Genomic DNA, 19824 nt, shown 5'->3' on the forward strand with positions numbered 1-19824 from the left:
AGGAGCAGCTCACATGTGGTGTGAGGGTTGGGATACGAGGGTTGCCATTTGGGCACTCGGTCTCTAAAAGGTTCACCATCACTAGTCCAGATGAAAGGAAAGGAAAGCCATGAAAGAGAGAGGAGAGGGGACGGGAGAGACTCTGTAGAGGTAATGGCTGAGAAGTGCCAGCAGCTGACTGAACACATGGGATGATGGGGAATGAGCAGTTAATGATAATGGCCAAGTATAAAGATGTCATCCTAGATTTAATCAAAAACCCTGAAGTACTGACAGTCAGGATGCCATCTAGGTTGATTGTTTTCTGAACCCAGGAGGGGTGATATCTTGGATCTGAGGACAAGAGTACTCACCATGGGTCACCTACCTGTCTACAGAGTGAGCCAGAGAACCCATTGTAGAAGGAACTAAAGCCATTGATGGTAATCACTCTCACTGTCATGCCAGCAACACCAAAATGTTTTCCATGTTCTGTCTGAAGAAGTACCTACACCAGGGAGACAAGAGGAGATGAACATGTGTATAATTGAAAATCTGTTACCCTAAAAAAGAACTACATTTCCTGGGAGCCCACTGACTTCCTATCATTAGGTACTTCCTGTAGATAGGGAATAAATAATCATTGGGCAGTCCTGTTCACTCTCTTTGGCATGATGCAGCAAGCATGGTGATGATGGTAAGCTAAGCACGGGGATTTTAAATGGACTAATCAACATGGGCACATGATCTTTATTTTGTATCCTCTTTATTCCTTTATTTCTAATGATCACTAATAAATCTCCTAAAATATAATATTTTTATTATTGAGATTTAATTTTAACTTTTATACATGGAGGTGCTGCTGCTGCAGTAAGCTGCTGTATTACAGGGTAACTGACAATGTGAGGAGGAGCTGAGTAGGAGTCTAAGTAGATTCTATCCATGTTGGAAATGCTTCAAGCGCAGATCCAGAAATGAGGACCTATCATCTGAGTACTAGTCCAGCTAAGTTCTGCTGGCTGGGATAAATGGGATGAGTATGGGAAAACCAACTGTCCATAGGAACTTTGGAAGGATGCCTCCCAACATGTAGCCAACTGCAATTTAGTATGGTAGAGGGAGAACCTGGACTGAAATAAATTGTAATACACTTGGGCAGCTAGGTGGCACGGTGGATAGAGTACTAGGCCTGGAATCTGGAAGACATTGGCTCAAATCTTGCCTCAGATACCTCCTAGCTGTGTGACCTTGGGCAAGTCATTTAACTCTTCTTACCTCACTTTCTTTATCTATAAAGTGAGCTGGAGAGGGAAATGGCAAACCCACTCCAGTGACTTAGTCAAGAAAACTACAAATGGTGTCAGACACAACTGCCCCTTCTTGACTAACTAAACCTTACTGCTCACTGCTTAGAGATACAGCTATAATAACCACAAGGAAGTGACACCTCTTTTGTGTGTTTGTGGGAAAGGGGAGAATACAACCTCTTCATTTGATGGATACTACCTGATGGTTTCAATTTATGTCTCAGGGAATAGCTAAAGAGATAATTTTGTAAAAATATATCAAGGAAATTTTAGGAACTACCTGAGCTGATGAGGTCATCACTTGACAGTGTGGGAAGTGGGTGTAGTGTTGGTGAACAAAAAATTTAAAAATTCAGTTATCCTCATAAGTAAATACCGAGGCAGAAGAAAAGGAATATGGAAGAAGAGTAGAGTCAGAAATAATTGAACAACAAAAAGAACACAAGGGATGTCTGGGAAAAATAATTCAAAGGGACTTTGGAAAATGACCGAAAAACATTGATAGCTGGTACACTGAGATTAATAAATGTGGCCAATAGTTACTGAGCAATTTCAGTGGCTGCTTTGATGTTCAGGTTTTTTGGTCTGGATCTTTGAAGTCATGAAGGTGGAGAATTCCCTATGAGGAGGCTGACCAATGTACCTGGTTTGCAAATTCTAGTTTTCTGGAAGCAATGAGAAGTTTAAATTATTTGCCCAGTGTCACATAGCAGGTATGTCTCAGAGGCAGGCCTTCCTGAATCCAAGGGCAACTTCCTATGTGAGAATTGCCTTAAATTTGAATAAAACATTTAATTTTAATTTTTGGTTTTATTTTAAAGAAGATCTAGAAGAAATAGCATGAGATTAGAGAGGGGGAAGAAACTTAAGGATATTCTGAGCTATATAATCAAAAGCAGGAAGCCTGGAACTTTGGTTGGAGAGATGGGGATCTCTTGTTTATGAGGACTTGGCCAAGAAATTTTCACTAGACATTTTTCAGTTTTTTTTAACTCCTTAATTTTCCTTAGGCAATGTTTTTTTAAAACTAGTCATATTCTTGTGTGTATTCAATCGGAGAAAAGAGCAAACTCCTAGGAGAATGGTCTTCCAGGAACAGCTCAGGAAGGGGAAGAACACACTTTCTCTCTACAGTGTGAGATTTAAAATGGTTGAGGTCTTAAACTGTAGTGAGTTAAAATGGTGGAAGATATAAATTGTGATAGATATAAGAGAGGGTGAGTAAATTTGACCGCAGAAATATGTTTCACTACAGTGTCTTGGTTTTTAAATCAAATATAAGGTGGTCACCAGGGAAATATTCCCAATTATTCAAATACCCAAGTCAATTGGGTTTTATAGAGATTTTAATTAACAATACAATGATAATCAAAGAAAGAGAGAGAGAGTAAGAAAGGAATAAGTATGAAGGGCCTCAAGCCAATATGGCCTAGACCTGAGTCTTAAGAGAGAAATCAGTCAGTTTTTTAACACTCACCACAAGCTCTGACTAAACAAGGATTCTAGTGACATCAGGCCAGCTCCATCTCAGCTGACTTCACCAGAGAGCCTTCCAGCCAGAGACTGTTCCAAAAGGCCTCTCTCAAGAGATTCTTCCCAAGCTGTCCTCATCAGAGATCCTCCAAAAGGCTTTCTCCAAAAGGCTATCTTCAAGAGATTCTGCTTTTTCTTATATAGGGGTTTTTTTCCCATGTCACCTCCCCTAAGTCCCTACATCTACCAATCACTGTAGACACTTTCCAAAGGACTGCCCATCTGAATTCCTGCTAAGTCTACCAAGATCCTCAGTAAGTCTGAACCAGTGAAAACACAGCTGAGTCAACTAATCTCATTAAGACAAAACTTGCCTGACCCTTTTAGGTACTAGCATCTCATTGTATCAATTCTAAAAATAGGCCTGGCTCAAAGAACTCCTTGCCCCATCATAAGCATGGATCCAAGTACTTTCTTTTGTTTAGCAAGGAGTTTTCTCCCCCAAAGCAGTCTTAAGTACTGGTGGAGTAGAGGTCCTCCCATTTCTGATCCTGGCGAGTTCTCACATCAAAATGGGGAATGTTTCTCAGTAGGGAATTTGTTCCAATTAAGAATTCCCCGATGGGGAAATTTTTAACATTCACAAGTCTGAGAGATTTCAATATTTACAAGAGATAATGCTAGAACATGGGGCATGAAGCAAAACCCTTGTGTGACTTTTGACAGTTACTCCCCTTGGCTTTCTCTCTGTAGAAAGAAGAGTCCTTAATCTGGAATCTATGAATTCGTAATTTTTCATATTCTGTTAACTATACTTCAAAATAATTAGTTTCCTCAACAGGCTTAAGAATTTTATTCATTTCACAATACTATTCTAAAAAGGGGTCCATTGGCTTCACCAGACTCAGTCAGATCCATTACAAAAAAGGTTAAGAATCTCTGCTTTAGAGTAATCATTAATGACAACATCTACTCTTGGCATCAAACCATTTTCAGGAATTTTTTTTTGTGGTGGCAAAGATTGTGGAAACTAAGAACATGCCCCTCAATTATGAAATGTCTGAATGATAATTATGATATACTAATGGGAATACTACTGTTGTATAATTAGAATCCATTACCCTAAAAACTACAATCCCCAGCAAAAACTACAATACCCAGCAAGACTACAATTCCCAGCAGCCTATTTACTTCCTGTTGTTACATGCTGAGGTAGACAGGATATAAAATGGATCTTTTTCCTTCTTGTTGCAGCTTTGGTGGAGTGGGGATTTTTGAGCAGGTAGAAAAACTTAATCCCATGCTGAAGTAGTCCCAAAAGGGGAGGATAGTAAAATTTTTTAGGGAACAAACCTGGTTTCCCTCCCCCAGGAGGTGGAGCTGTTTATGCAGACAGCAGACTAGTCTCTACTTAACTTGGAGGATGAGAATTAGAAAGGGGCAGGAGACAAAAGGAATTTCAGTAATATCAAAAAGGTCAGGATGGAAGCAAGATGACTAAGTGCATGTGAAAATAAACAACCCCTGAATAACAACCCCCAATAAATCTGAGGATTGTCCCCCCCCCCCCCATCACTGACCTCACATTCCTGTGTTAAGGTTTGTTTTATTGCCAGATAAGAACCTATATGTGAAAGGAAATAACTCTGTATCCTGTAACCCTATATAAACTGTTTCCTAATGTTAGCCCAGTGCTGCTTCCACTAGGGAAGTCTGTCCCAGCTGGTAGATTTTTTTTTTCTGTTATTAATAAATCACGGTTCCAATAATTGAAATTCTGGGTGTTTGGACTCACTTTGTGAAATGTCCTACTTCAATGGTTCTATTTTGTCAGATAATAATCTTTATAAAAATAATACTTATAGTATTGCATATTAATTTAAATTTTACACTATGTTCTAAGAAATGATAAAACAGCCATCCCTAGAGAAACCTGGGAAGGCTTATATGAATGAAGGGAGTGAAGTGAGAACTGAAGGAACAAATTATGTAATGAAAATACATAAAAATAAAGAAAAACAGTTTTGAAAGGTTTGAGAATTCTGAACAACACGATAAGCAGCCATAATCTCAGAAGGCCAATGATATCAATGAAATATGCTACCCACCTCCCTGCAGAAAGGCAACAGATTCAAGGTATAGATTGAAACATACACCTTTTAGATATGACCAATGTGAGCATTTCTTTTGCTTAACTAAGAATATTGGCTACAAGGATTTTACTTTTGTTTTTGTCCTTTAATTGGAAGAGAGTAGCAGAGAGAGAATATGTTCTTCTTTATTGAAAAGATTTAAATAACAAAAAGATACTGAATGAACCTGGGTGATGGACTAGGAACAACCTAATTAATTTCATAGAGCATCATCATCATTAGGTTGGGGCAGGGTGATGAAACTTCTAGCCACAGCAACTATTATGTAATTATTTAATTAATATATTAGATTGTTATATGTTATATAATTATTATAGTAATATAATGTTACATTATATTATTTATGGATTGCGATCTAAATTAGTGAATGAAATACCTCCTCCTAACAAAATTTATAGATCTTTAAAGCACAAGGTATAGATTAATTTACAATTTGGTCACAACGTCTACCTGTGGAGAAGTACAAACCTAACCAAACTGCAGTTCCTTTAAGTATATCTTATCTACAAAAGACTATAAATTCTCTCCTAGCATATAACATAGTATATTGCCTGTTTTTGTTTTCTTCTGGACATGTGAATTTATTGTCTTTAGGAAGTCTTTCTTCATCAATGGAGAGATCAAAAGCTCATCTGAAACTTTAAGTCTTAGAGTTGCCCAAGGGGCACTGAAAAAGTTGAAAGACTTGCTTGTGGCCACACATCTATTAAGTGTCTGAAGTTTTTGGTTTGCTTTATCTTTTATTTTAATAACAAATTTCCACATAAATTTTCCAAAGTTATGAGATTCATGTTGTCTCCTTCCCCACTTCTTTTCCCCCTCCTGGAGCTGACAAGCAATTCAATCTGGGTTTTACATGTATTATCACACAAAACCTATTTACATATTATTCATTTTTGTAAGTGAATAGAAAAAAACCAAAACCCCAAATCAAACACACAAATAAACAAGTGGTGTAAACCTTAAAATTTCTTAGACTTATGAATGTTGGAAATTTCCCCATTTCCAACATTAGGTAGGGAGGGTCCTTCTCCTCCCTTTAGGACAGAAACCTTTTGCTAAACAATGGAAAGGGCTTTGACCTATGCTTAAACATAGAACAGGAAGTTCTTTGAGTCATGATTGATTTTAGAATTGATACAATAGAGATACTTGGAATGACAGAACCAGGTCTTGGAAAATACAATTTCCACCCTACTTAGAGTAACAGGATTTAGGAAAGGCTGCAGCAAAGGATCAAGATTTAATTATTTGAGAATATGACCTTCAACAGACATGTGCAAAGCCCAGACCTCTGGGCGGTCCTGGGTTAAGCTAGAACCATCATTGGCACAGGGGAGACATGGACAGTGATTGGTAGATGTGAGAACTGAGGGGAGGGAACTTAGATGGTTCCCTGAGATAGCGGGGTCGAGGAGGTTTTGCTCTGAGCGAGGTGGCTCTGAAGGAGGACTGAGAAGCTTGCTCTGAAGGAGGCGGGAGGTGAAGGCTCCTGAGACTGTTTCTCCATTTTGGTCACGTGAGTGATAGGGACTGATCTCTTTTCTTTGCCTCAGCTATCTAAGGGCTTGGGCCTTTTGGCCCAGCCTAAACAGAGGGGGTATTTAAGCCCTATTCCCTTCTCTCTTCTTCCCCCCCCCCCCAATACCTTTCTTCCTCCTGTTTGTAATTAAAAACTCCATAAAAGGTTGACTGCTGACTTGAGTTTTCATTTAGGAATTACATAGCTGAATTCCTTGGCGACCTTAAATTAATATATATCAGTCTTTTAAAGTGATCTCCTTGTCACAGTGGTAAATCATATATTTTCACCTATATTTCTACTCCAACAGTTCTTTCTCTGGAGAGGGATAGCATTCTTTGTCATAAATCTGAGGTAGGACTTTGAACCAATGTCTTTCTGACTTCAAGAAATTTTATCTATGACAAAACTTTCTACCTTTCTATGGTTGGCATTCATGAATGATTACTTTAGGAATGCATACGTAAACCCTTAGGAGAAGACATTATTTTCACCTATTTTTTGGAATGGAGAGGATGGTACCCACCTTGAGCAGATCCAGTGGGTGAGTCACACAGACAGCTGCAAGAGAAGCCAGACCTCCAAAGTACCACCGAGACACTGATTTCTGGTACATGGAGCTGCTTTGAGAGTTTCCCAGTTACTGGGAACAAGTCACTTGCCAGGCAGGGACTCAGTAGAAGTCTTGGTTATCAATATGCTTACAGGCCAAGAAAAAATGATCAGAGGTTGCAGCTGCCACACTTTTGCTCTCACAGTAGTTGGAAGAGGATGCACCAGAGTGTTCAGGGAGTCTGTGTTAACTGATCCATTTAGAAAGGCTACACATCAGGCAACGTCCACAGGGCATTTGCCAGGTCTTGGTTGTTCCATGAGCTCATTTAACTTAAAGAAGACTAAGAACCTGAAGGATTCAAAGGTGTGAAAAATTAACAATAGCACTGTGCTCTTTTCTTTTGGGGGATCCTAACATTAATTGTGGATTTTAAAAAGGGTGAATTTTGATATTAAGTTTGAAGTCACCCTCTGACTGAATTAAGGGCAGCTTGCTCTTACCTTCTGATTGAATTAAGATAGTGGGGGAAGAGAGGAACAGATATGCATTGTCTAAAGATCCTGATTCCTGGGATTCTGGAGACCCCTGTCTCTTGTCCCTTATGACTCCCTGACATCTAGAAGACCTGCCTCTTGCCCAGAGTGAGGTTGGAGTCCTCCAATTGCAGGGATTTGGAAATATAAATTTGAAGCAAGAAAGGGAGGGCTTTTTTTTCCCCCTGGAAAATCCAGAGGGAGAAGTGTGTGTAAGCTCTGTTCTTGGCTCTTGGAGGTGGCTTGTTAATTGAACAGCCAGCCACATGTGGCTAGAGGCCTTTTTTTTTTATCCTGTGGCCCACTTCTTATTATTTAAGAAATACTTGTAAATTAAGATAGAGTCCCTAAAGAATTTTATTCTTAACAAAGGACATTTGGAGTCAGTCAGGCAGAGCAAGACTGGATGCAGGGGAAGGGAAGACAGAGATAGCAAAAACATGTTCTGCTCATCATTTCTTATAGCACAATAGTTTTCCATCACCAACATATACCACAGTTTATTCAGCCATCCCCTAATTAATGGACATCCTCTCAATTTTGAGTTCCTTGCCACCACAAAAAGAGTTGATATAAATTGGCCAATATGCCGGTAAAGGGAAATAATAAATGAAGGGGCTGTGGGAAAATTGGGACACTAATGCATTGCTGGTGGAGTGGTGAATTGATCCAACCATTCTGGAAGACAATTTGGAACTATGCCCAGAGCGCTAAAAGGCTGCCTGCCCTTTGTACCCCAAAGAGACAATAAGGAAAAATATTTGTTCAAAAATATTTATAGCCATGCTCTTTGTAGTGGCAAAAAACTGGAAAATGAGGGGATGCCCTTCAACTGGGGAATGGCTGAACACATTGTTGGAATATTATTGTACTGGAGGAATTCCAAGTGAACTGGAACGACCTCCAGGAATTGATGCAGAGGAAAAGGAGCAGAACCAGGAGAACATTGTACACAGAGACTGACACACTGTGGCATAATCGAAAGTAATGGACTTCTCTACTAGTAGCAATGCAATGACCCAGGACAATCCTGAGGAACTTTTATTTTTTTTGGAAGCTCTGGATGCAGCAGAATTGATTTTGTTGTATTTTTTCTCAGTTTGCCTCTACCCTGTCACCAAAATACCTCTCTATTTTATCTTTTTTATTGTTGTTTGCTCATTTTACTGCTTTTCTTTTCTTTTAGTTTAAAAATCTGTTAAAGTTGGGGTTTGTAACTGTGGTGAAGGGAAGCTGCAGGATTTTTGTGCAGTTTCCTTCAGAGCTGGCACTGGCGATCTACCTGCTTTCAGTTCTTCCAATGTGGTAGGATGTAAGGAGATGTATGCTTAATACTCTCTGGACCTGTGCTGTAGTCCATAACTCCAAGCCCTCTTTTACCTTTGGGTCCCCTACTCCCCTGTGGCTGCAAGTGCTGGTGGATGCTAGTGCTCCTCCTTAGCCCAGGTCTGTGCCCCCGAACTATGACCTGGTTCTGTATATGGACAATTAGATGAGTCTTGCATCCAGAGCCAGCAAAAGGTCCCTTGTAATCTCCTTCTGAACAATTGTCTGACTGGCCCTTACCACCTGTGGCTGAAAGTTCCAGAAGCCATGGGTACCCTTTGGTTTGTGAAGATGGGATTAACACACCCCTCATCTACTTTTAAATTTAATCAACAAAAGTGAATATACCCCTAGTTAGGGGTATATTCACACTAAAGTAGGGGAAGTCCACAAACTACTTACTAAAGGGGTTTGCACCTCCAGAAGCAACTGACTTCCCCTTGGGCAGTCCTAAGCAAATTTGAAGACTACAATTGGTCTCAAGTGGAGGAAGGAACAGGAAGTGATATAAAGAAGGGTCTTTAAAAGTGGCCAAAACTTCCTATTATGAGGTCTTTAAGCACTTTCGAGGTTTTGGAGGCTGGTGGAAGTGGAAGACCTTCTTTAGCGTGGACCTGGGACTCTAGCATTTGGAAAGGCTGCTCTTGGGTCTTCCCCTTAGGACTTCAATGTGGATGAGTGAAAAGCTGACTCCTTTCTTGGCTTCTGGAGAGATTAGTTTCTGGAGGAGGCCACGTGGTTTTTCACCAATGGGCTGAGGGTCCTCTGGTGGAGGATTAACAAGCCCTGCATGAGTTGAGCCAGGCACTAGAGAAATATTTAATGTGTTAGATTAGATATCTTACTCTACCCTCTTTCACATTTCCCTACTTTCACTCTTCCTCTCTTTTTGTAAATAAAGTTGCTAGAGTCATTTTGACTTGGGCTGTATTAATTATTATTTAAATTGGTGACCACATTCTCTTGTATTTAGTACAACCATAAATTTAATCCCTACAGATTATACCCAAGGCCTGTTGCCCTGGTGTGCTGTGCTCTACCTCCACCCTGATGCACTAGATCCCTTGGGCAGAACATCTATGTTGTTTTGGGCTGAAAAATTACTTCACCTTGTTTTTTTTGTGGGTTATGCTGCTCCAGAATGCATTATGAGACATTATATCATTGTTTCTTAAAGGTTAATTTGTAACAATCAGATATCTTCCTGTACCTTCTCTGCCATCTTGGCTCCACCCCACATCTTAGCCTTTTTTGTGTTGTGTCCAGTAGACTGCTGGCATCTGTGAACCTTTCTTAGAGAATCAAACAAAATACATAGTATTACAAAGGAAACTAATTATATTGAAATAATTTTTTAATTCAGGTCTCCAGGTTGAGAATCTCTGCCCTAAAGGTTGCTAATTTAGTCTAGATCAACATTATATGCATAGTCAAAGGCAGACTTTGACTCTGTATTGTGCTGGGTTTTGCTGAGGGTTCATACTTTGCTTCTAAATGGATCATATAATACATACCATAAAAGCCTCTACAAATCTTTCCTTGACATCCTCTTCTCCCTAGTCCTTCTTCCCCCAAGGAAAGGGGATTTCTTCTACTTCAAATTTCTCAAAGTCCTTTGCCTGGCTTTCTCTTTTGGCATGAATCATGGTTACTCACATACAAATATTTTCCTTCACTCCCATCATTAGATGCTAAGTTCCTCAGGAGTCATCTGTACATCTCCATAGTAGCTTTCCTTGTGCATAATTTATGCTAATAAATGGTAACAACTTGAACTGAATTAATAGGTGGAGCTGTTTCACAATAGAATGTGTGGTTGTGTCCTTCATTTTGTTGTTCAATCTTCTTCAACTTTTCCTGACCCTATTGGAGTTTTCTTGGCAAAGGTACTGGAGTGATTTGCTATTTCCTTTTCCAGCTCATTTAACAGATGAGTAAACTGAGGCAAACAAGGTGAAGTGACTTGCTCAGGTCATCTAGGTGTTTAAGACTGGACATGAATCCAGGAAGCTCAGGACCAGCATTCTATCCATTACCCTTCCATTCACTAAAGATGTTGGAGAATACTAGATAGATGGCCAGTGGGCAGGGCTTAGGGCAGATTCCTACACTAAGTGGGAGGCTGGAATTTCTAGTCCTAAAATTCTTTCATTCTCTCACTCTCTGGTTCTGTCCAAGCCAAGAATGGCAATTGCATTCCCCTCTAGCAATATAGACTCATAGTAACTTCCACATTTAGGCTGGAATATTTGCTCCAGGTTACTGCTCTGTGTGTGGAAGGAAGGACTTCATTGGGAAGGTGGCAATTGTGAGATACAGTTAAGCTTGAATCAGGAGTACCCAAAACCTTCTTCTCTACCAACACTGGGCTAAGGACAATAGTGGGGGTGATAATTTGGAATGGAGATAGCAACATCTTATTTTGAAACTTAGAATTTCAATTTATATAACTGTCCCCAAACATTCTGAGGATACTAGAGATGATGGCAGAAAGAAGTCTTGTTTACCATAGAACAGATCAAGTCACATTTTGCTGCTAGAGGTGATATTTGAGAATTTACTTGAAATGATGCAATTAGAGGATGATACTAAAGAAAACTAAGGAAAATGACAGATGCTGGAGTGAATGTGTACAGTAATGCACTGTTGGTAGAACTGTAAACTAGCCCAACCATTCTGGAAAGCAAAAACTACTGAACTATATATACCCTTTGACCCAGCAATATCTTACTAGATCTGTAACCCAAAGAGATCAAAGAAAGAGGAAATGGACTCATGCATATGCAAATATTTACATTTGCTGGAGAATTGGCTGAACAAGTTATAGCATATGACAGTGATGGAATGCTATTGTGTTATAAGAAATGAAAAGGATGGTTTTGGAAAAACTTGGGGAGAATTTGTTGAAACTGATGCAAAGTGAAGTAAACAGAACCAAAAGAACAATTTATACAGTATAAGCAATATTATAAAGATAATCAACTTTAACTGATCAACATAATAACCACCCACAGTTCCAAAGGATGATAAACCCAGTCAAATGGAAGCATCTTTTTTTTCCTTCCTTTTCCTTCTTTCTCTTTCCCTTTCTTCCTTCTTTCTTTCCTCCTTCCTTCCCAGATTTTGTTCTGCATGCTTACACATTTGTAATGGGTTTTTTAATGCCTTCTCAAAAGGGTGTGGGGAGGGTAAGAAAGGAAAAGAGAGGGATTTTGGAATAGGAAATAAAATTTAATTTAAAAAAAGAAAGCCGGGTAGCAGCTACCCTTCCTACATGCCTCAGGCAGAGTAAAGCCCCAAATACAAACACAGAAGAGGCTACTGTATTAGAAACTATACATCAGATGAAACTTGAAGTTGGCCTCCTTGCTGGCATTTCATCTCCTGCCTCCAAACTTTTTCACTGACTGCTCCCCATGCATTGGATTCTTTGCCCCTTTTAACTCTTGATTCCTAGATTCATGAAAGCCCCGTTTCCTGTACAAAGCCTTTCCCAGCCCTCCTTAATCTCAGTATCTCTTTAGCCAGGATTATTTGCACGTTGTTTTCCCCATTAGACTGTGAGCTCCTTGAAAGGTCTATTTTTTGCTTCTTTGTATCCCCAGAGTTTAGCATAGCACCTAGCATATAGTGGCCTTGTGTAAATCATAACTGGCATTTCCCTACCCATCTCTAGCCCAATGAAATGACACAAACAGGGTGGCCCAGAAAAGTGAACTCAAGTCCCAGGTTCCCTGGAGCTGTATGAAGAGGAGCTGCTGCATGGGCTGGTTGAGGCTAAGCCTTCTAAGGGGATTCTGAGTTTTGTGGCAGGTGATAGATTGGGAGTGGGGGATGGCTCCTTCTTTCTCCCAGACCCCCTCCAGGCAGCTACAGAGGCCTTCCCTAGCTCCCCAGGGTGTGGCGCTGGAGCAGATCCTTTATTTTTTTCTTTTAAAACCCTTACCTTCCGTCTTAGAATCAATACGGTGTATTGGTTCTAAGACAGAAGAATGTTAACGGCTAGGCAATGGGGGTTAAGTGACTTGCCCAGGGTCACACAGATAGGAAGTGTCTGAGGTCAAATTTGAACTTAGAGCCTCCGGTCTCCAGGCCTGGCTCTCAATCCACTGTGCTACCCAGCTGCCCCCGAGGATCCTTTATTAATGGTCTGAGGATTATTTTCCCAGCACACTTCGGGGTATGACATTTATAAGAAACTAATCCAAAACCAGAAAGGGAAAAAGACTCCTGGCGCCTCGATGTGCTCACCTGTAAGATGGAGGGATTCCCTTTAAAGCCTGGGTTAAGTTGCAGTGAAAATAAACATGAAAAAGGAAGGTGAAGCATCCGAGTAATTAAGAGGTCTTGCAAGATGTCTTAAGATAAGGTCCCCCAGCTCCACCTCCTACCCCTGGACTCACGTGGTGGCCCCAACGCCTGACCGAGGTAGGAGGAAGATGGAGGGGCAGACCAACCGTCAGGGTGGTCCTGGGCCCCGCCCACGTGCGGAGAGCGTGGAGGAGGGGCCCGCAGGCCAATGCTGGTGGGGGAGTGGGGAAGCGATGTCGTCATACACAGCCGCGAGGCTGACAAATCCCATCCTGGGAAGGGTGAGGCATCTCTCAAGTTTGAAGATGGGGAATAGGGCCTTCCGCATGTGTAAGGCGTTTAACAAATGTCGGTCCTAAGAAGTGTCAAGAAAACGTTCCCAACAATTTGGAGAACATGGCAGAAGGACTCAAGTGGTAGTGGCCCTCGAAGAAGGTACAGAAGGGTCACTCCTTTGTCCCTTTTGGGGGTGGGGGAGGAGTGCTTTCTTTGCGTCCCCTTGAGTCACACACTTATGGGCTTATTGACCAAGCAGCCTCGAAATCCCAGGAAAACTCAAGTAGGGCTCAGGGCTTAGCAGCCAACAAGGAACAGGGCTGCAAGGTACCTGCAACATTGAGTCTGGGTAACATTTCTGGGTACAACAAAACTTTCTGCCTGAGGTTAAAGGCCTCTATTCATCCAGTGTTCAACCAGAAAGCTTGATTCTACTAGGAAAAACCTATCCCTCCTCCAGCTATCAGAACAATGCCCCACTCGTTCACTTTTAAAATGCATTTTATTGTTTCCAGTCAGTTTACTAAAGACACTAAATATGAGAGATGAGTGCTCAGAAGCAGAGGTGTACAGACTCCAACCTTTGGCCAAGTTCTATGGGGGCCCATGACTCCTTAGAGCTAGCTAGCTTCTCTGAGAGGGGAGCCAGCTTTGGTCTATACTATATAGTTCCATATATGTTCCCTTATGGCCTCCACAGAAGCTGGGGATCCACTCAACAAACACAAAGTAAAAGAGAATTCTGGCTGCATCTGAAGGTGGAGAAGAAACCAAAGAAACCACATTCTAACCAAGTCCCGGGAAAGGCTCAAATGAAGCTCTTTCTTTATCAGGGCCAGAATTGCCTTGGAAGGTGATTCTACCCTCCTAACCCCACCCTTCTCCTTTCACAAGGGCCAGGCCTGGGAAAAGGAGTCAATTTCCAGAAACATGGCACCAATGAGATGAATGATGGTGATGCAGGCCTGGGAAATGAAGAAACTGCAGGAAGACAGAAAGAGCTTTGGTGAAAGGGAGATGTCCAGAAACCATGACCAAACATGACAATTCTACCTTCATTCTTAAGATTCCCCCTCTCCCAACCTGTACAGAGAAAGAACTACACAGCAACAGGCAGAGAATGAGGTGACAGAATAATGGCTAGTTAAGTACAGAAGTAATTTCTGATGAATCAGTGTCATACTGGTATGGTGATCCCCCAACCCTACTACCCTTCCCCAAAGATCAGTCAAAGGAAATGAGCTGTGCCTCTCCACTGCCTGGGGCTGGCTGGCCCTGGGATGGAGGCTGCGGAGGCACAGGTGGCTGCTGCTGCAATGGGCCTCCTGGAGGTGCCAACTAGAGAGAAAAAAAAGACATTTGTTAAGAGGCCGTTTAATGACAAAGCACTATTTGGTCAGTCTTCTTTTGCCCACTAGGACAGCTCTATAACCTTCAGGTTCTAGGACATTCACTTGTCTGATAAAGAACCTTCCCTGAGTGCTCAGCCCAAACCCTATTACTCATAAAGATTTCAGAGCAGAGTGGCTTTCTTGTCACTCTTTGTTTGGATCCCCAAATCTACTAGAGTTGTATAGAGGCCTTTCTTAGAACAGTATTTTTCAAGGTCATACAGCTAATTAACCAACAACAGGGGGTGAGACCTATGGAAAAGACTCACCTGTTGGTACATGGGCTGCTGTCCTGAGAGGTAGGGTTGCTGGGGTGGCATGGCTGGATCCTGGCCAGGCAGGGTAGTCATAAGATTCTAGGGACGAACAAAGGAAAGCTGAAAGCCCTAAATATTCCCAAGGCCTGAAGGATTGGAAGAACTTCAAGGATGAGCATGGGGAAAATGGATTGCCTATCACTCTGTCACTTGATTAGCCCAGGCTCCTCAGGTGAATGTTTTGGCCACCACACCTCTCCAAGATGAGGGAGAGTGGCTACATTAATGAATAAAAATGCCTGATGTCTGAAATATATTAGGCAGGCTCAAAAGTAGGAAGGGGAAAGTGTTAGATGGGAAGAAAAGAGGGATCAGAAGGCAAAAGATATTCCACTTGTGCTTAGCTCACCCCAATACCAGTTTCTATAGGAAGTGATGGCCCACGAAGCATAGAGGTACAAACTCCACTCAGCCACTGACCCTAAGCTATAGACCATGGTCTCACCTGCATGCTGTATGGCTGATATCCCATGGAAACGGACTGGTTCCCCATATAGCCCATTGTACTGGACTGTGGAGGCTGAGAAATGGGTGGAAGGCTCTGTGGGGCTTGGGAAGCGACATTCTGAAAAGGGAAGGTAAAGTAAGATAAGGTAAGGTTCCTGTGTGTCTGTGCCTTTATAATAAGACAGTGGCTCTGACTCTTTTCCCAAGAAAAAAGAGCTAAACTTTCTGCTTGCTTGGTAGGTATTCTATCTACTTACCTGATAACCTTGTGTGGGGGTTGGCTGGTAGGAAGAATAGGCTGGATTTGTGGTGGGCACAGGCTGCCCTTGCTGAGTTGCTTGCCCACCACCTGCCCCTGCTTGGTACATGTAGGCGCTCACCATATTAGGATCTGTGGCAGAAAAAAAATGGAGGATATCCATGTTTAACATGCTTTCTTGTCTATGTACCAGTGGCCTAATGACCCTGTGATATCCATACCATACCCTATTACCTGTTCCAGCCACTGGCATGCTAGGATAGGGTCCACTGCCTGCCTGTGCTGGCTGGTTCATGTATACTGTGTGCATAGGGGAGCCCTCCACTGAGCCTGCTGGGCTAAAAGTACCAGGGAAATTTGTAGGGCCAGAAGGCTGGTATATCACTCCACCTGCTGGGGGCATTGCCTGTAGCTGATAAAAGGAAAAATAAGAAGTTATTAGAGAGAGAACATTTAGAAAAAAATGCCTGATTGAAGATAGAATGAATAGCATACCTGGGCATAAGGCAAAGAGAAAGCTGGCATCTGTGCTCGCATCTGAATTGTTTGCTTCTGTTGTTCCAGGCGCATCTGCCGCTCCTTTTCCTGCTCCTGTAGGCGCTGAATGGCCAGTTGCCTTTGCATCTCCAGGTATTCCTGGAGAGAAAGCAGGATCGACAAGGCATCCCATCAGTATCTTCCCTGGAAATCAGGAGTCATAGCATAAACACTGATGACTTGGAAATTACTAATGGAAAGAACATTTGGAATTAAAGATCCAGGTTTAAATTCTGACTCAAGTATTCATAGACTGTGCAATCTTAGATAAGTCATTTTAATGTCTTTGAGATTCAGTTTCTTCATAGATAAAATGAGGAAAATACCACTCCACTTTACAGAGTCTTTTTGAGGAAAGCATTTTGTAAACCTGGAGGGGCTATACAAGTGCAAACTGGGACTCCTACATACAGCTGAGGAACTCAGAAACTATAAACCTGTGTCCTCCTCCCTAGCAACACACGAAGGTATATCTAATTCTAGAACCATGGAATCCTGGAGTTGAAAGGGACCGAAGCCTTTATTTTGTCAAGTTAGAACATTATTCCTTGGTTATAAGAATCATATTCTTTCCCTCTCTCCCCTTCCCCTCACGCCCCTCCCATAGCCTACACACAATTCTACTGGGCATTACATGTGGGACCCTAAGGCTTTTGACTTCAAGCCTATATATACCTGGATGCCCACCTGAAGAGGCACCACTACAACATTAAGGTCATACAGCATACCTGCTCTAGGGCAAGGGGAACTGCACTCTGGAGGGATCCCACCCTGCTTCTGCACACATGGCCCTCACTATTTCTAGGCTTAAGCTCTTGAGGCAAAGCAGAACAGGTTTACTACTTCTTCCACATGGTGTCTAACCCTGCAAAGGGCTTAGTCATTTACGGCAAGTTGTCTTTTCTTTAAGCTAAAAACACTGCTTTTGGAAAAGACTGGCCCTCTGCAATGAAACATTGCTCCTAGGGAAGCATTCAGGACTTGCTCACTTGCTTCTTCTGCCTCATGATTTCTAGCTTCTGGGCCAGCTGGATCTGACGCTGACGCTCTGCTTCTTCAGCTGCCCGGCGCAGTTTCTCCCGGTGCTCCTCTCGAAGGGCATTGAGCGCTCCCCGAGCATCTCGGATCTGGGCCAGCTTATCTTGGAGTCCCTCATAATACACTGTGTGGGGAGGGGCAAAAAGAGTAAGTTTGAACGTCCAGTGGTGCTGCTGGATCATCACCATCCTGCACACACCAGGACAGTTCTCACCCCAGCCAATACTTGGGCAAACTCTTCCCAGAACAAGTACAGAGCTGGACTGTCTCCGTCCATGTCATCATCAAGATCAAGATTAGGAGCACAGCCAACATGTTCTGCCAAGACTGTGTTAAGGCTTCTGCTAAAGAATGGGCACCCAACACAGGAGATCCCCAAAGTCTGAGTTGCCTCTAATATGCTCTAATGACTCTCAGGGTATGTGAGGAGACTCACAGGAGGCAATAAGTTCAGAGGGCAAGCACTGTATTTAGGACCATTAGGTAGGCATCACAGTGCCTAATAGAAGGCTATATGCCTAGAGTAGGCATGTAATAAATATTTGCTCTGAAAAATAACTAGTTTCTGAACACACACACATGATGTATAACTTGACATTTTTTTACCTGACACAAAATTAGCTGTTTTTGGGGAAGAGAAGGAATGGTGATAGTATAACCTAGTCTCACTGGGAGAGGGGGCAATGTAGTCCTTGCTTCCAGAAAGGCCAGGAAAGGCAGTTCAGATATGACCCTTGGGTTGTGAAGGCTGAACTGCCCTTCACTCTTTGTTACTATCTTGGAAGCAAAGTCCCATTCAATCTGCACTAGTTCTAGCTGATGTGGCATCAGGAAAACAGAATTTCTTGACTGAATAAGTATAATGGAAAAGACCATTGGTTCTGACTTCCAATAGTAAAGAATTCCAAATGTTGGATATGACAGATGCTTTGGGTCATACTGGGTAGTAAGAGTAAGGTTGGAGTGGAGCTCAAGAGGGTCCAGAAATCACGTACACCTTCGCTCATCCAGCTGGTTGAGCAGCTCCAGCAGCTGAGGATGCATGTTATTTATAGACTGGAAGAGGGAGAGCACAGCCGAGTCATTGGTGATGCTTCGTCCCCTCATGTGGTTGCTCTTCATGCGGTTAACAAAAGTGGTGACAGCATTCTGTAGGGCCTTCAGGAATTGCTCATGGTTTTCCTCGGACTCCCCGTTCTGGTACTGCTGCTGGAAACAAAGCGTAGGAGATTGCCAAGTACCACTCAGCCTCATAAGCTAAGATTTAGTAGCTCCAGACTTTCCCAGGGCAGGGAACCAGTCTATCTAATAGGCCTTCAGAGCAGTGGAACATTATAGGGAAACTAATAACTTTTAACATTTTGTGAAAAATCCTTTCTTCTCTCCATGGTAGAGAGCTTCCCTTAATTCTACAAGGCCTCAGTTCTTGCTCTCATCTAACAAACCCAAAATGCCAGGGGATAACTATTGTGGGACAAACACCCAGGAGTTAACATTCTACTTCCCTTGGGATGGCTCCAGGCAATATCTGGACCCTGGAGCTCATCCCAGGGCAGGCTCAAGCTAATTCTAGGTCTCTAGTCCACAACTAGCATTCCAGACCCTCTAACCACTACTTCACCTTCTATAACAAACCCACTTCTCTCAGGTCCTCAGCGTCAAGGTTTCAATCAATTTAGAAATGTAGGATCCATAAATGATCCAGATCACATTCCTGGAGCCAGAATCAGCACAATCCTGAGTAAAGGGGGAGGCCATGGTGGATCAGTCAGGACATCCCCTCCACTGTGGCACTAGTCTCTTGCTTGTTTACTTCAAGGCCTTTTTCTGGTGTGTCCAGGAGCAGGCTGGCTGACTCCTTGCATATTTCTTGCTAAGATGGACAATATAATTAAGCCTATGGGCTGGGCCAAGCAACAGCTTACCTCACTAAAGGGGCCACCGGAGGGAGTTATGGGCTGAGAGTCTGTTTCCGGGAGGGGAGTCTGGAAGAGACCAGAGGTTCAGTGGGGGCCTGTCATCTTAAATCTTTCCCCCAGGTCCTCCCCGCAATGGTGGGACACATGGATGAGCTGCTGGGGGTCACCCCGCTACCTCTAGCATGTTTACTGGGGTGGTGTGTCCCTCTGTAGGCTGTGGAACAGAATCTGCCAGCTGAGCAGGGGCTGATGGTGTGGGGCTCTTTTGAACTTCTTCTTGCTTTTTCTCCCAATAGTTCCGGTTGAGGTACCGAGCAAGCTGCAAGAAGGAACAGAGGGGAAAAGGTCACATCCGTGGACCAGGAAAAAGAAGGCAAGATAGTATGGAACAAGCAGTCATGTCCCTACCTCAGGATCAATATCCTCAGCCAAGGGGGCGGATGAATTCTGTGAAATAAAAAGAGGATATTCTGAAATAGT

At 42.5% G+C, this 19824-nt stretch overlaps 2 protein-coding genes and 1 long non-coding RNA gene across 10 annotated transcripts in view; 1 reads left to right on the plus strand and 2 right to left on the minus strand.

Moving 5' to 3' along the window:
• LOC103100557 (mitochondrial dicarboxylate carrier-like) overlaps positions 1 to 13307 on the minus strand; it is a 36438-nt gene extending 23131 nt beyond the window's left edge. For 2 of the 5 annotated variants that reach the window (XM_056817338.1, XM_016430717.2), the window contains exons 1-4: positions 13101 to 13305; positions 10060 to 10141; positions 6961 to 7338; positions 368 to 487 (exon numbers count right to left, since the gene is read on the minus strand). In XM_056817338.1, the coding sequence (XP_056673316.1) occupies positions 368 to 487; positions 6961 to 7050 (210 nt within the window). In that variant the 5' untranslated portion in view covers positions 7051 to 7338; positions 10060 to 10141; positions 13101 to 13305. Of the gene's footprint in view, positions 1 to 367; positions 488 to 6960; positions 7339 to 10059; positions 10142 to 13100 lie in introns of all 5 variants that reach the window. The other 3 variants (XM_016430719.2, XM_016430718.2, XM_016430722.2) reach the window with 3 other exon arrangements.
• A 125-nt stretch (positions 13308 to 13432) lies between these two features.
• Positions 13433 to 14579, plus strand: LOC130457267 (uncharacterized). The gene is made up of 2 exons (XR_008916441.1): positions 13433 to 13595; positions 14331 to 14579. It is a non-coding gene; the product is annotated as an uncharacterized LOC130457267 (long non-coding RNA).
• The window catches only part of HGS (hepatocyte growth factor-regulated tyrosine kinase substrate), a 28434-nt gene continuing 22529 nt past the window's right edge, over positions 13920 to 19824 (minus strand). The window contains exons 12-22 of one of the 4 annotated variants that reach the window (XM_007482862.3): positions 19753 to 19791; positions 19520 to 19663; positions 19351 to 19410; positions 18421 to 18631; positions 17377 to 17549; positions 16346 to 16486; positions 16085 to 16262; positions 15849 to 15982; positions 15590 to 15709; positions 15097 to 15183; positions 13920 to 14774 (exon numbers count right to left, since the gene is read on the minus strand). In XM_007482862.3, coding sequence (XP_007482924.1) covers positions 14661 to 14774; positions 15097 to 15183; positions 15590 to 15709; positions 15849 to 15982; positions 16085 to 16262; positions 16346 to 16486; positions 17377 to 17549; positions 18421 to 18631; positions 19351 to 19410; positions 19520 to 19663; positions 19753 to 19791 — 1401 coding nt within the window. In that variant the 3' untranslated portion in view covers positions 13920 to 14660. Of the gene's footprint in view, positions 14775 to 15096; positions 15184 to 15589; positions 15710 to 15848; positions 15983 to 16084; positions 16263 to 16345; positions 16487 to 17376; positions 17550 to 18420; positions 18635 to 19350; positions 19411 to 19519; positions 19664 to 19752; positions 19792 to 19824 lie in introns of all 4 variants that reach the window. The other 3 variants (XM_001370741.4, XM_007482864.3, XM_007482863.3) reach the window with 3 other exon arrangements.

The sequence above is a fragment of the Monodelphis domestica genome, chromosome 2 (genome assembly GCF_027887165.1).
Source record: "Monodelphis domestica isolate mMonDom1 chromosome 2, mMonDom1.pri, whole genome shotgun sequence".
Lineage (NCBI taxonomy): Eukaryota > Metazoa > Chordata > Mammalia > Didelphimorphia > Didelphidae > Monodelphis > Monodelphis domestica.